The following is a 16565-nucleotide window of genomic DNA, read 5'->3' as shown; positions in this document are numbered from 1 at the left end:
CTTATTAGCAGATTAATCAGCTAGTTTAAAAAATATAATAACTTCACTCAGTTTGAATCTAGCTATAAATTTGACAAGTTAATAAAATGTGAGGCTGGATGAACACAGCAGGCCAAGCAGCATCTCAGGAGCACAAAAGCTGACGTTTCGGGCCTAGACCCTTCATCAGAGGATCAAGCTCTGATGAAGGGTCGAGGCCCGAAACGTCAGCTTTTGTGCTCCTGAGATGCTGCTTGGCCTGCTGTGTTCATCCAGCCTCACAATTTATTATCTTGGAATCTCCAGCATCTGCAGTTCCCATTATCTCTGATAAATTTGACAAGTTATTGGTCAAACAGTTTATGATACTTTAATCTGAAAGTAAGTAACATAAACTTATGAAAATTATGAAGAACTACAGAATCTCACTATCCTCTAAATGAATGAGAACTGAAAGAAAAATGTGAACAACTCTGACACAATTTTCGGATGCAATTGTTTTTATGGTGCTAAAAATGGTTGAAACATAGAAAATTCCTCATATTGAACGACAACATTAATCCTACATGAGAAGGAAAGTGGAATGAGAAACATAACTATCAAATGTTCACAGTTCACATACTAGAGTTAATGAAAGGGAAGAGGAAACAGTGCATATCCAGTCTGTGAAAAGAAGCACTGCTCGCAATGTGTCCCTTGTCACATTCAGGATTTGGTGGGGGTAGAAAAGGTAAACGATTTTTCAATACAGAATTGTAACAACAAACCAGATGTTCTTAATGCATTACATATTGCTTATGGTTGTCAGTAATAAGACAAGAATAAATTATTGATACAATCCATTTTTTAAGCCTATCAGTGCATTGTCATCAAGGCTTACAACATTATTTCCGCTCCCCACACAGAATGTAAAATAACTGGTCCAAGAACTTGAATTTTCTCTTTGGAAAAAAAATGGAGTTTAAACAAAAATGTGGACTGAACTCGAAGGAGCACACCAATAATAAATAATAAAATTTAATGTGATGCAAGATTTCTAGCATGGAAGAATGCTAATGATTGGTACGGGTCAATCAATCATATCTGGTAGCAATGAGTACTGCATTTTAGAACAGATCTGCACTATTTACATCCTCAGGACCTGAACCAGTAAGTTTACAACAACCCCTCATGTTATTATGTGTTGCAATATCTCCAATACAAATATACAACGTAACAAACCACTGAAATCTAAATTTTATTCAACTGGTCTTACTGGAATGTAAAACTGCAACAATTTATTGAGTGGGATCTGTTGTGTTAATGTCAACAGATTTCCTCTCCTGGGCCAATACATAGCCTTGTTCCACTATTTCATATTCAGATAGTCACATTATTAACCAGCACGAGTAAGAAACACTTCGCAACTCTTTAACCCACAGAAGCATCTTTGGACATCTTGGCAGCATTTATGCAACAGTGCCTTTACAACGTAGTGAGTATTTTCTTTAAAAAAGGCATGGTTATTATTTCTAATTATGACAGATAGCATGTCGAGAAAGTCAGTGTTGAATAAAAAAAGTTATTGCGAAGTTTTCAATACTCAAACTGGAAAACATACTTCATTCAATCATGAAAATGAATGGTCTAAGGATAGCACATTTCTTTGAAACCTCTATGGGTTAAGGAGTTAACTAGTATTTTAAACATACATAATGTTCCAGTAAACAATCCAAATATTTCAGTCACTGATGTTGAAAAAGAAATTAAAAATTGTATTTCCAGAAATCTTCCTATGCCCATGCTAAATGACCAACTGCATACTATGCACAGCAGTGTAAACAAAAAGAAAAATAATACTTTATGCCTGAGGTTTCTTTCTTTAACAAAAAACTCAGAAATGCTTTTAAGCAATTCTGCTGATTGGAAAGGAGGAAAAAACAGTTTAAGAAATGAAGAACAGCAGCAACAGGCTAAAATAATAAGGAAGAGGTCCAGTGGCAAGGCAAGTTTCTTCCTGTTACTTGCTGGTTTGACGTTCACGGGAACAAAAACTCAAAACGAAAAGCTAAAATTTAGCTTTTCATCAGATAGCCACTCTGCTAGGTACTGGTGTCCCAAGATATAGCAAAAATAAAACTGAAATAACTTCCTCCTGGAAAACACCAGCAAGAAACAGGAGAAAGACTGCTTTCAATGGAAGCACAATTTTTAACTAAATGTTTATTGCAGAACAGATCTGATAACATATTTACAACAAGATTTTTCTATTCGGTGGTTTTAATTGTCCAAACACCTGGCAATATAAGAACCTGAGAATCAATGCTGCAAACTTTTCAGTAAAACACAAGCAGAACCCCCATTCTCGTGCATTATCCTCTGACCTGTCAATCCTCAAATAAACACCTTGCTGTTCTGCAAGGGAGATATGATTCCTCAGCACCTTACACCTCTGATGTAACATTCCTCTGCACGTCATTAAATGCATATAGTTATACAATTTATCTTTGGAAGTACATAGAGCAGCAAACAATAGCTCCAACTGCAAGAGTAGCAACTGCAGCAACGTTAATGAGAACAGGTCTCCAATATAACCACCTTTTTCGTTTCACCTCAGTTTCACTTAGTTTCTGTTTCATTCTGTGCACCTTCTGCGCTGTACTTGCTATCCTATCCTCACGATGTCGTTTCCGAAGGTTACTGGAAGGCAATTAAGAAAATGATTTATCAGCCAATTAGAACAAATAAAAACATTTTAATAATTCATTTAGTACTTCTCTTCCATATAACAGGAATGAGGAGCATGTGAAAGCCTATGGATTTGTGGGACACTATTGAAACTAGTACGGAGACTCTTGATGCAGACACGAGGTGCAGAACAGGATTGAGGAGATTGCATTACTTCCCTGCATTAAGAACAGAGTGCATTCTAAACAGTAAATATTCAAAAAGGTCAATCATATGCTCCTTATTCACCAGTTCAGAGCAGCAACAGTGGAAGCTCAAGAATGATTTTCCCACAGATATAATGCAAAAACTGAAAGGAGCAGAAAGGAAACTGAAGAGGCGTTATCAAGAAAATATAAAGTGCCATTTCACTGCACACAGTTTGTCCTTCTTGTTATATTTAAAGTCAACATAATTAATTTTTATGCTGTCTCTAGAATTCCTGTAAAGGTGAATATTTCCTTTAAGAACACTGATACGAAAATTGCTTTATTTTCCTTAAAGTGATTTGTCAGGTCCTCTTTTTAGGATGAATTTAACAAAATATCTCATGAACTTTGCAAGGATTACCTGCCATATCAGCAGCTGCTGTCATCCTTACATTGGCATTCTACCTCCACAACAGGAATTACCATAAATCTTTTGATTTTAGTGGAAAGGCTAAACTTCACTTAGGAACATCCGTGCTCTAACAGCTTAAGAAACAACATAGCCACTGTGACCATTCACTATATTATCAAATGAAAGTTATCATTTTATCTTAAGAGTTTAGTGCCTTGACCACAAAAGATTACATTGAAATTTATGCAAATGGAAAGATCATAACAAATTGACTGACACCAAGAGCTAAAACATCCAACAGTCATGTCTTAATCATATGGTTAGAAATTTGTTGGAAAGGATTTGCGTCAAGGAATAAACATGAACAACAGAAGGTATTTTTTTTTCTAGATGATCAGCAGTCTCAAAAGGTTTATACTTCTAGCCATCCTCAGCTGTCAAAAGGTACAGTAAGTTGCTTTCATATCAATGATATATTTAGGAAGGATGCTGTGATACAAGATACTAAGTGTATTCAACAAAATTAAATTGGAGGACAAGTTAAATTAATACTGCAGGATAATTAAAAATACATACAGCTTGTAGAAGACAAGTTTTTCCATTTGCATCAAATCAGCTGCAATAAAACTTTCAAGTATACTGCTCTTTCACACATTAGAATTGGTTCTGTCTGATGGTGTTATGATCTTCTAAACATCCTGTTCTACTTCAGTTTTAAAGGATTTTAGCATTTTCCCAATCCCAATTAGGGTGACTGGGCTATGGTTCACTGCTTATAGCTTTGTCTCTCCCTCTTTCTTGACTTGACTGGCACAAGTATGTTTTCTTACCTACTGAGATCTTTCTAGAAACAGGGAGTTTTGAAATATTTCAACCAATAAATCCATCATCTCTGTAGCTAACTCTTAAAATGTACTAGATGCAGGTCATCAGGTCGTGGGGACTTGTAGGGTTATTAGGTTTCCAAATACCTTTTTCTTGAATGGTTGATTTACGTTTTTACTTCTCTTCTGTTCCTTGATTTTCTATTATTTGTACACAAAATAGAAGAAACTGGGTAACATATTTAGTTTAAAAACAATGTCAGTTTACATACTTAGCTTTGTTCTCTGTGTTTTCTTGTTCTTTGCCAAAGGTTTCCTCAGTAGAGCTGTTATTTTCTGGCTCTATTGTTTCTTCCATCGTTATATCAGGATCCCTATTTTCATTCTGTCGTGGAAGGGTGCGTTTTGGAGGCTGAGGAGGTGGAGGTGCATGATCAGTTACAGGATCTTGGTCTTCATTAGATAGTTCTTTCCATCTCTTCTATTAACACAGGAAAAAATAATGAAAACCTTGCTCTTTTTATGGTTACAAAATGCCAAAAGCAAGTTGCAGGAGGTGAAAACCATGCCCAGCCTTATCACAGCAACATCAAATTTTTTAAAAGCAAAAAATAGGAAAATGCATCAACTTTTGTATGAATAAATTGTCTCACTAGTCTTTCACCATTAACAGGACTCTGCATAATTTTTACAAACTTAACTACATAATGAGGTCACAAATTCACACCGTAGATACAGGTACAGACGAAGTTGCTCCTCGGCCCACTTGTTTCATCCCTTCTTAACACAAGTAAACTAGATCAATCAGACGAACGGTTTTGTCTTATGAGGAGTAGTCGAGCAATTTAGGCCTGTGTTGCTAGAGTTCAGAAGGATGAGAGGAGATCTAACTGAGGTACATAAGATGCTAAAGGCAGTCATAAAACAGATGACCAGTGGATGTTTCCCATTGTGGGCAATCTAAAACAAAACAAAATATTACGCCAGATAGTAAATATTAGGCTAAATATTAATGAGGAGGAATTACTTTTCAAAAGTCATGATTCTGTGGAATTCACTATCCCAAAGTACAATGAACACCAGGACACAGAATAAATACAATGAGGAGATGGACAGATTTTCAATTAGTAATGTTTAGCAGATTATTTGAAACGTTTAGAAACACGAAATTAAGGCCAAGGTGAGATCAGCCATGATTGTGTTAAATGGCAGAGAAAGGTCGAGGGGCTCAATAGCTACTCCTGCTCCCAGTTCTCATCCCTACCCGACCCTTCCCTACTAGCGGATTAATTTTGTAAATGACTGATATATTTCTATCATCAAAATGCTAATTTAGCTCACGCAGCCCAAGACAAAACATGTTGTAACGAAGCATCATATGAGTTAATTGGATCCTTGCCTGGCATAGTCATCTTTGACTCTTATAAACTACTGACACATGACAATTTTAAATGTAGCACTCTAATGATTGGAAGAAAATCCTCAAAGATGTCTCTTGGGTCACCAAGTTAAAACTTGGTGGCTGATTCATCAAACATGGTTTCTACAGACTGTTCTGTGATTCCTTCTTAAATGCTGTTGCACAGAGTAGGCCTACTTTGCAGAGACTCTTATTGGATAATGATCTTTCACATCAAGAATGAAAGATATAAAAGCAAACCAAGCTTTCTACTTTAGTACTGAGTGGGTGTTCAGATAAGTGGGGTATGGATGCTAGGGCAGTTGCTTGCTCCTCCTGCAGAATGTGGCAGGTGGGAGACATGGCACATGTCTCTGCTGGCTACATCTGCGGGAAGTGCACCCAACTCCAGATCCTGGAAAACCGTGTTAGGGAAATGGAGCTGGAGCTGGATGAACTACGGATCATTCGGGAGGCAGAGGGGGTAATTGAGAGGAGTTACCTTAGGAGTTGGTCACTCCCAAGGCTCAGGACAAGGATAGATGGGTTACAGTTAGGGGGAGGAAAGAAGACAGACAGACAGTGCAGAGATCCCCTGTGGGCATTCCCCTCAGCAATAAGCATACCGTTTTGGATACTGCTGGGGGGGAATGACCTACCAGAGGAAAGCCATAGTAGTCAGTTCTCTGGCACTGAGCCTGACACTGTGGCAAAGAAGGGAAGAGGGCAGAATAGAAAAGTACTCGTGGTGGGGACTCGACAGTTAGGGTAATCGACAGAAGATTTTGTGGGCAGGATCGGGATTCCCGGAAGGTATGTTGCCTCCCTGGTGCCAGGGTCCGGGACGTCTCCGATCGGGTGTAAGGTTCTAAAAGGGGAGGGCGAACAGCCAGAAATCGTGTTACATATTGGCACTAATGATATAGCCAGAAAAAGGATTGAGGATATAAAAAGTGATTTCAGGGAGTTAGGATGGAAGCTGCAAAGCAGGACGAACAGAGTAGTGTTCTCTAGTTTACTACTGGTGCCACGAGATAGCGAGGCGAGGAACAGGGAGGGGGCACAGCTTAACACGTGGCTGCGCAGCTGGTGTAGAAGGGAGGGCTTCAGATATGTAGATAATTGGGATGCCTTCTGGGGAAGGTGGGACCTGTACAAGGAGGACGGGTTGCATCTGAACTGGAAGGGGACCAATGTCCTGGGTGGAAGGTTTGCTCGAGTAGTTCGAGAGGGTTTAAACTAGTATGGCAGGGGGGTGGGAACCTGAGCTGTATACCGGAGGTGAGAGTTGATGCAGGTGAGGCAGTAGCAAGAGGTAGACCAGCTAGTGGGAAGGATTTTCCTGGGAAGGAACCAAGGGATCAGTTAAAGTGTGTTTGCTTTAACGCAAGGAGTATCAGGAATAAAAGTGACAAACTTAGAGCATGGATCAGTACCTGGTGCTCTGATGTTGTGGCCATAACGGAGACATGGGTTTCTCAGGGGCAGGAATGGTTGCTGGATGTTCCAGGCATTTAAAAAGAATGGGGGGGGGGGGAAGAGGAGGAGGGGGTGTTGCACTACTAATCAGAGAGGGTATCACAGCTACAGAAGCTTCCATTGTCGAGGAAGATCTGCCTACAGAGTCAGTATGGGTGGAAATTAGGAACAGCAAGGGAGTAGTCACCTCGTTAGGGGTTTACTACAGGTCCCCCAATAGCAGCAGGGAGATTGAAGAAAGCATAGGTCGGCAGATTTTGGAAAAAAGTGTGGACGCAGTAGGGTTGTTGTAATGGGTGACTTTAACTTTCCTAATATTGATTGGAACCTCCTTCGAGCAGAAGATTTGAATGGAGCTGTTTTTGTAAGGTGTGTTCAGGAGGGTTTCCTAACTCAGTACGTTGACAGGCCGACGAGGGGAGAGGCCATTCTAGTCTTGGTGCTCGGAAACAAGTCGGGGCAGGTATCAGATCTTGTGGTGGGAGAGCATTTTGGTGATAGTGACCATAACTGCTTCACATTCTACATAGCTATGGAGAAGGAGAGGATTAGGCAAAATGGGAGGATATTTAATTGGGGAAGAAGAAACTATGATGCGATTAGACATGAGTTAGGAAGAATGGACTGGGAGCAATTGTTCCATGGTAAAGGCACTATAGACATGTGGAGACTGTTTAAAGAACTGTTGTTGTGAGTGATGAATAAATATGTCCCTCTGAGACAGGCAAAAAGGGGTAAGATAAAGGAACCTTGGATGACGAGAGCGGTGGAGCTTCTCGTCAAAAGGAAGAAGGTAGCTTACATAAGGTGGAGGAAGCTAGGGTCAAGCTCAGCTCTAGAGGATGACAGGCAGGCAAGGAAGGAGCTCAAAAACGGTCTGAGGAGAACCAGGAGGGGGCACGAGAAAGGCTTGGCAGAACGGATTAGGGAGAACACAAAGGCATTTTACACTTATGTGAGGAATAAGAGACTGGTCAAAGAAAGAGTAGAGCCGATCAGGGATAGCATAGGGAACTTGTGTGTGGAGTCTGAGGTGGTAGGGGAAGCCCTAAATGAGTTTTTTGCTTCTGTCTTTACGAAAGAAACGAACTTTGTAGTGAATGAAACCTTTGAAGAGCAGGTGTGCATGCTGGAATGGATAGAGATACAGGAAGCTGATGTGCTGAAAATTTTGTCAAACATTAAGATTGACAAGTCGCCAGACCCGGACCAGATTTGTCCTCGGCTGCTTTGGGAAATGAGAAATGCAATGGCTTCGCCACTTGCGAAAATCTTTGCATCCTCGCTCGCCACTGGAGTCGTACCTGAGGACTGGAGAGGGGCAAATGTAATTCCTCTCTTCAAGAGAGGAAATAGGGAAATCCCCAGCAATTACAGACCAATAAGTCTCACGTCTGTCGTCTGCAAGGTGTTAGAAAGGATTCTGAGGGATAAGATTTATGACCATCTGGAAGAGCATGGCTTGATCAAATACAGTCAACACGGCTTTGTGAGGGGTAGGTCATGCCTTACAAACCTTAGAGTTTTTTGAGGATGTGACTAGAAAAGTTGATGAGGGTCGAGCTGTGGATGTGGTGTATATGGACTTCAGTAAGGCATTTGATAAGGTTCCCCATGGTAGGCTCATTCAGAAGGTCAGGAGGAATGGGATACAGGGGAACTTAGCTGCTTGGACACAGAATTGGCTGGCCAACAGAAGACAGCGAGTGGTAGTAGAAGGAAAATATTCTGCCTGGAAGTCAGTGGTGAGTGGAGTTCCACAGGGCTCTGTCCTTGGGCCTCTACTGTTTGTAATTTTTATTAATGACTTGGACGAGGGGATTGAAGGATGGGTCAGCAAGTTTGCAGACGACACCAAGTAGGAGGTGTCGTTGACAGTGTAGAGGGCTGTTGTAGGCTGCAGCGGGACATTGACAGGATGCAGAGATGGGCTGAGAGGTGGCAGATGGAGTTCAACCTGGATAAATGCGAGGTGATGCATTTTGGAAGGTCGAATTTGAAAGCTGAGTACAGGATTAAGGATAGGATTCTTGGCAGCGTGGAGGAACAGAGGGATCTTGGTGTGCAGATACATAGATCCCTTAAAATGGCCACCCAAGTGGACAGGGTTGTTAAGAAAGCATATGGTGTTTTGGCTTTCATTAACAGGGGGATTGAGTTTAAGAGTCGTGAGATCTTGTTGCAGCTCTATAAAACTTTGGTTAGACCGCACTTGGAATACTGCGTCCAGTTCTGGGCGCCCTTTTATAGGAAAGATGTGGATGCTTTGGAGAGGGCTCAGAGGAGGTTTACCAGGATGCTGCCTGGACTGGAGGGCTTATCTTATGAAGAGAGGTTGACTGAGCTCGGTCTCTTTTCATTGGAGAAAAGGAGGAGGAGAGGGGACCAAATTGAGGTATACAAGATAATGAGAGGCATAGATAGAGTTGATAGCCAGAGACTATTTCCCAGGGCAGTAATGGCTAGCACGAGGGGTCATAGTTTTAAGCTGGTTGGTGGAAAGTATAGAGGGGATGTCAGAGGCAGGTTCTTTACGCAGAGAGTTGTGAGAGCATGGAATGCGTTGCCAGCAGCAATTGTGGAAGCAAGGTCATTGGGGTCATTTAAGAGACTGCTGGACATGTATATGGTCACAGAAATTTGAGGGTGCATACATGAGGATCAATGGTCGGCACAACATTGTGGGCTGAAGGGCCTGTTCTGTGCTGTACTGTTCTATGTTCTATGAATGGGATACAGGGGAACTTAGCTGTCTGGATAAAGAATTGGCTGGCCAACAGAAGACAGTGAGTGGTAGTAGAAGGAAAATATTCTGCCTGGAAGTCAGTGGTGAGTGGAGTTCCACAGGGCTCTGTCCTTGGGCCTCTAATGTTTGTAATTTTTATTAATGACTTGGATGAGGGGATTGAAGGAAGGGTTGGCAAGTTTGCAGATGACACGAAGGTTGGAGGTGTTGTTGACAGTATAGAGGGCTGTTGTAGGCTGCAGCGGGACATTGACAGGACACAGGAGATGGGCTGAGAGGTGGCAGATGGAGTTCAACCTGAATAAATGCGAGGTGATGCATTTTGGAAGGTCGAATTTGAAAGCTGAGTACAGGATTAAGGATAGGATTCTTGGCAGTGTGGAGGAACAGAGGGATCTCAGTGTGCAGATACATAGATCCCTTAAAATGGCCACCCAAGTGGACAGGGTTGTTAAGAAAGCATATGGTGTTTTGGCTTTCATTAACAGGGGGATTGAGTTTAAGAGTCGTGAGATCTTGTTGCAGCTCTATAAAACTTTGGTTAGACCGCACTTGGAATACTGCGTCCAGTTCTGGTCGCCCTATTATAGGAAAGATGTGGATGCTTTGGAGAGGGCTCAGAGGAGGTTTACCAGGATGCTGCCTGGACTGGAGGGCTTATCTTATGAAGAGAGGTTGACTGAGCTCGGACTTTTTTCATTGGAGAAAAGGAAGAGGAGAGGGGACCTAATTGAGGTATACAAGATAATGAGAGGCATAGATAGAGTTGATAGCCAGAGACTATTTCCCAGGGCAGAAATGGCTAACACGAGGGGTCATAGTTTTAAGCTGGTTGGAGGAAAGTATAGAGGGGATGTCAGAGGTGGGTTCTTTACACAGAGTTGAGAGAGCACGGAATGCGTTGCCAGCAGCAGTTGTGGAAGCAAGGTCATTGGGGACATTTAAGAGACTGCTGGACATGCATATGGTCACAGAAATTTGAGGGTGCATACATGAGGATCAATGGTCGGCAAAACATCGTGGGCTGAGGCGCCTGTTCTGTGTTGTACTGTTCTATGTTCTATGTTAAAACAGAAATCGTGCAATAACAGAGTAAAAGATAGAAGATATGATAAAGTACATGTGTATATGTGAAGGAGAAAATTTGAAGGTTTCGAGCTTCTCAGTCCATGTGCCATTTCACCCCAGTTATCCAAGTTAGGTAACACGCCTACAAGTGAAATCCTTCTCTTGGATAAGGAAGGAGCAATTAACAGAGTCCTATTATGGACGATCAGCTTTTTGCTAATTTTGTCATGCACGGAAATACCATTCTGCAGCATCACACTTCCTTCTCAGAACCTACTCAGGTCACCCTCACTAATTAATACGCACAACACAAATCATTTCTTCAAAGCGTTTCCAACCACCTGCATGTATTTTGTCACGGAGAAGGGAGTCAGTCATGTGGATCACAAAGTGGGAAGACAGCAAATAAACTGAGAAGGAGTTTTTAAAGGCTGTAAAGGAGAGGTACAAATAAAGTATTTATTAAAATAAATGTAGTATCAGCTGGACCAAATAAACTGGAAATAAGAATAACACAAGCAAATACTGCAAATTAGAGATGGCTCTTCAGTGATAAAAATGAATTAGAATGAGAAGCAATTTTATATATTACTGCTCTGCATTAAAATATTGTTTTCTAATGTAATGAATCAAGTGTATATACATATAAATGGACGAAGCATTTAGTTTGAATATGTTAAAGAATAAACGTGCAATACTCTATCAATTTGTAGCAAATAAAATTATAGCCCAATAGCATCGGAAGCACCAAGGAAACAAACTAAGGCAGACAGACTTCAGTCTGCAAAGTGTGAGGTCATCCTTTTGGGTCCAAGGCAACAATTTATTTGTGGTGAAAGATGAGGAGATGTTGAGGAACAAATGGATGCAGGTGTTCCATTTCAGCAATTCACACAAGTTCATGCACTGGAATAAAATGCAATTTTTTAAAAATTAATGGAAAATCAGCCTCTATTTTGTCTATAATTCAAAAGTGAGAAAGCAATGCGTCAATTGTACAGAGCATTAGACAGACTCCAAATCGAATATTTCAAAAGACATTGGTCTTGGAGGAGGTGCAATGCACGATACACAAGAGTTATATTATGGGAACTGGCTACATAAACATCGTCTTATTTCCCTCAAGTTCAGAAAATCAAGGGGGTAATCTGATAGTAATTTTTAAATTTAAATTATTTGCTTGGGTAAATATAGACAAACAAATTCACATCATGGATTAGCACAAGAATAAATGGTATAATCTGAAAATCAGAGCAAGATTATTCAGAAGTGAATCAAAGAATTCTCTTCCCAAACAAATTTTGGACAAAACCTGAGAGTCAAACTAAACTTTTGAGACACAGTTTTGTTAGAAAGGGACAATAAAATAGGGACAAGAAGTGAGACATAGGGTTCAGATACAGATCAGTAAGATTTAATTAAATAATGGATCAGACTTAAATCAATCATTTAATTTTGAACATATTGAACGTATATACCATAAGAGAACAGAAGGCTAATAAGAGTGTCCCTGGAAGTTTGATCAAAAAAAAGATAGCCTTCTTGAAGCCTTTCTATACATCTGAGGCAAGTAAAGAAAAAAAGAGGTATTCAAGGGGAGAGCACTAAAATGCACAACGAAAATGGCTAAATGCTGAAGAACTATCAAAGCAAAAGATGGAAGTCACATTTGGAATTGTCCTTAGAAGGAGCACAATGAAAACAAATTTTCACCTTCCTAACAAAAAAAAATTTCGAAGTAATGACAAAATTGAAGATAGAGTGTTAAAGAGGTTCTGACAATATTGTTTTAGATCTGAAAGCTTTCGTTGATGATATTTTCAGTCACATATTATCCTACAGGATGATACCAAGTAAATCTCACAACATTAGATGCTGATATCAACACAATGAGAAGCCAGACAACTATCTGCAAACCAATTACACAAAATAAGCAGAAAGATCAATTTGTGTTTTCAAAGTTGTTCCAGATCCGGGCATACACAAACGGAACAAATCTAAATGGAGGGATTTCCCAACTTATGCAAGCGTTGACAGACTTTATCTGGTCTGACGCCCTGCAACTCTCTACCCATACCAAAGGGGATGATTATTTACAGTCTTCTGAAAAGGCATTGGAAGTCACTCAGTTGAAGAGCAATTGGGAATGGACAACAAAAGCTCATCTAGCCAGCAACAGCCACAACCCATGAATGTATTATTTAAATTCTAATTTTTTAAATATCACAAGTAAATTCATGGGTCCCACCTGTCCTTCAGGAACTAGATGGTTTAAATTAGTACTGTTGATGGCAGAATTTTTAAAAATATGATGCAGATTAATTCCTAGCCATATCCATGATTTTACAAATTACAAAGACACTTAAATTTTATAGGTTAATGCTTTGTTTAATATTCAAAACATTTGCTTACTGAGGTTTAAAAGGTTTACCCCAATGCATGATGGACAAATATATGTACGAAGAGCTAAAGTACATCATCCAGTCACTCAAACCTGCACCGTTAGTTCATGGTTTGAAATGCTATTTTATGAATTCTACATTTCAATCTACTCCTAAGCTTTAATCCCTTTGCTTAACAAAATTTTATCCAACACCGCCTTAAAAAATATTTAATGACTCACCTCCACTACCTTCTCATGCAGCGTGGTTCAAATTCACACAACTACCAACAGGAAATGAATTCTCATCTCTGACATAAAAGAGCAAACACCTACCTTTAAATCAGCACCCAGGGTTCTGCATTCATTGATAAGAGGAAACGATTTTTCCTCAATACTGTTTAGGTTCTTACACATTTCGATGAAGTTACCCCTCACTCTTCTCAACTCCAGTGGAAACAAGACCAGATTGTCCAACCTTTCCTGATAAAGCAGGTACTGATCTGCTACAGAGATAATGGGAACTGCAGATGCTGGAGATTCCAAGATAATAAAATGTGAGGCTGGATGAACACAGCAGGCCAAGCAGCATCTCAGGAGCACAAAAGCTGACGTTTCGGGCCTAGACCCTTCATCAGAGAGGGGGATGGGGGGAGGGAACTGGAATAAATAGGGAGAGAGGGGGAGGCGGATCGAAGATGGAGAGTAAAGAAGATAGGTGGAGAGAGTGTAGGTGGGGAGGTAGGGAAGGGATAGGTCAGTCCAGGGAAGACGGACAGGTCAAGGAGGTGGGATGAGGTTAGTAGGTAGCGGGGGGTGCGGCTTGGGGTGGGAGTAAGGGATGGGTGAGAGGAAGAACCGGTTAGGGAGGCAGAGACAGGTTGGACTGGTTTTGGGATGCAGTGGGTGGGGGGGGGGGGGGGGGGGGAGAGCTGGGCTGGTTGTGTGGTGCAGTGGGGGGAGGGGACGAACTGGGCTGGTTGAGGGATGCAGTAGGGGAAGGGGAGATTTTGAAACTGAAGTCCACATTGATACCATATGGCTGCAGGGTTCCCAGGCGGAATATGAGTTGCTGTTCCTGCAACCTTAGGGTGGCATCATTGTGGCAGTGCAGGAGGCCCACGATGGACATGTCATCAAGAGAATGGGAGGGGGAGTGGAAATGGTTTGCGACTGGGAGGTGCAGTTGTTTTTTGCGAACTGAGCGGAGGTGTTCTGCAAAGCGGTCCCCAAGCCTCCGCTTGGTTTCCCCAATGTAGAGGAGGTTCACCTGCACATCTGCCAATGTGGTATACTGCATCCACTGTACCCGGTGCGGCTTCCTCTACATTGGGGAAACCAAGCGGAGGCTTGGGGACCGCTTTGCAGAACACCTCCGCTCAGTTCGCAAAAAACAACTGCACCTCCCAGTCGCAAACCATTTCCACTCCCCCTCCCATTCTCTTGATGACATGTCCATCATGGGCCTCCTGCACTGCCACAATGATGCCACCCGAAGGTTGCAGGAACAGCAACTCATATTCCGCCTGGGAACCCTGCAGCCATATGGTATCAATGTGGACTTCACCAGTTTCAAAATCTCCCCTTCCCCTACTGCATCCCTCAACCAGCCCAGTTCGTCCCCTCCCCCCACTGCACCACACAACCAGCCCAGCTCTTCCCCCCAACCCACTGCATCCCAAAACCAGTCCAACCTGTCTCTGCCTCCCTAACCGGTTCTTCCTCTCACCCATCCCTTCCTCCCACCCCAAGCCGCACCCCCCGCTACCTACTAACCTCATCCCACCTCCTTGACCTGTCCGTCTTCCCTGGACTGACCTATCCCCTCCCTACCTCCCCACCTACACTCTCTCCACCTATCTTCTTTACTCTCCATTTTCGGTCCGCCTCCCCCTCTCTCCCTATTTATTTCAGTTCCCTCCCCCCATCCCCCTCTCTGATGAAGGGTCTAGGCCCGAAACGTCAGCTTTTGTGCTCCTGAGATGCTGCTTGGCCTGCTGTGTTCATCCAGCCTCACATTTTATTATCTACTGATCTGCTACACTCACTCTGAACCACCGCCAAGCATGAGAGATACGGTATCTCCAATGCACTGTTGAACTGACTATAACGTGTTGACTATTATGAATACTGCAAGGTACTGGAAATTGGGAATAACAGAAAATGCTGGAGAACTCAGCAGATCAGACTGTGAATACAGAAACCGAATTATATGTCAAGCTATGATTCTTCTTCAGAATGCCTGCTTTTATGTTCAATTCCTCTCACAATAAAGGATAGCATTTTATTAAAATTTAAAAAAATACTAGGGGTGTTAAATGAAACAAAACCAAAAACGTTGGAGAAACGCAGCAGGCCTGGCAACATCTATATCAAAAAAAAATGTTTTAAGTTCAGGATGTTCTGATGAAGGGTTTATCTTTCTACAGATTCTGTCAGATCCGCTGAGTTTCCCCAGCACTTTGCTAGCATTTCATCAGCTTTATCAATTAATTGCTGCATCTGCACAATTTGCAACTCATACACTAGAACACCAAGATTGCATTACACCTTGGAATTCTATAGTCATTCATTTAGGCAGTAAACTGTTTTTTTATTTTGCCTGCCAAAGTGATCAACTTCACATTTTACCACATCATATTCCATTAGCCAGATTTTTGTGCACTCACAATCTATCTGTTGGTCTGAAACTCTTTTATGTGGCACCTTATCAAATGTCATCTGGAAATCCAAGTGCAGTGTGAGCTCCTTTTTAACCAGTCAGATGGAACACCTTTAAATTGGTCAAACATGATGCTTCTCTCACAAAACCATGATGCCGATCTGTCTTGATTACCTTGTTTTTAATCCTCCTGGTATAATCTCCATAACAATAATTCTAATATCTTCTAAATGACACACAAAGCTCACCGTTAGTTTCCCGTTTTCGTCCTGCCTCTTTTCCTTCTTGCAGAGATGCGTTATGTTTCTACCTTCCAATCTGGAGCCTTTCCAGAATCTAATGAATTTGTGGAAAATAACCTATTGAGTAACTGCCTTATTAGCCATCCCTTTTAAGACCCCAGGATGACATCCATCAGGACCCAAAGACTTGTCAGTTTGCAGCTCCATCAGTTTGCTCAGTACCACTTTATAGTGATTGTCATTTCATCAAGTTTATCCTTCCACCTCCTGACTTACAGCTATTACTGGAATGCTTTTTGTACCCTCTACAAAGTAAGACTAGAGTAACATATTTGTATTTTTCATCTGCCATTTCTTTATCAATAAATAACTCCCCATTCTCACTCTCCAGAGGACAAGCACTCAGTCCACCTACTCTTCCTATTTAGATAGTCTAGAAACTCATTATCCATCTGTGACACTGAGCTAGCTTCCTCTCTCATTTCCAACCTGCAATTTCTTTCTCCTAATTAACCTTTA

General features: G+C 41.5%; 1 protein-coding gene across 5 annotated transcripts in view; it reads right to left on the bottom strand.

Moving 5' to 3' along the window:
- The window catches only part of LOC125451694 (tyrosine-protein phosphatase non-receptor type 2-like), an 80631-nt gene that overhangs the window by 11894 nt on the left and 52172 nt on the right, over positions 1 to 16565 (bottom strand). For 2 of the 5 annotated variants that reach the window (XM_048529185.2, XM_048529189.2), the window contains 2 exons: positions 4343 to 4551; positions 286 to 2658 (listed from right to left, as the gene is read on the bottom strand). In XM_048529185.2, the coding sequence (XP_048385142.1) occupies positions 2460 to 2658; positions 4343 to 4551 (408 nt within the window). In that variant the 3' untranslated portion in view covers positions 286 to 2459. Of the gene's footprint in view, positions 1 to 285; positions 2659 to 4342; positions 4552 to 16565 lie in introns of those variants that run through there. The other 3 variants (XM_048529188.1, XM_048529186.2, XM_048529187.2) reach the window with 3 other exon arrangements.

Source organism: Stegostoma tigrinum, chromosome 5 (assembly GCF_030684315.1).
Source record: "Stegostoma tigrinum isolate sSteTig4 chromosome 5, sSteTig4.hap1, whole genome shotgun sequence".
Classification (NCBI taxonomy): domain Eukaryota; kingdom Metazoa; phylum Chordata; class Chondrichthyes; order Orectolobiformes; family Stegostomatidae; genus Stegostoma; species Stegostoma tigrinum.
Note: the sequence above shows the minus strand (reverse complement) of the source record. Positions and strands in the feature narration are given on the sequence as shown.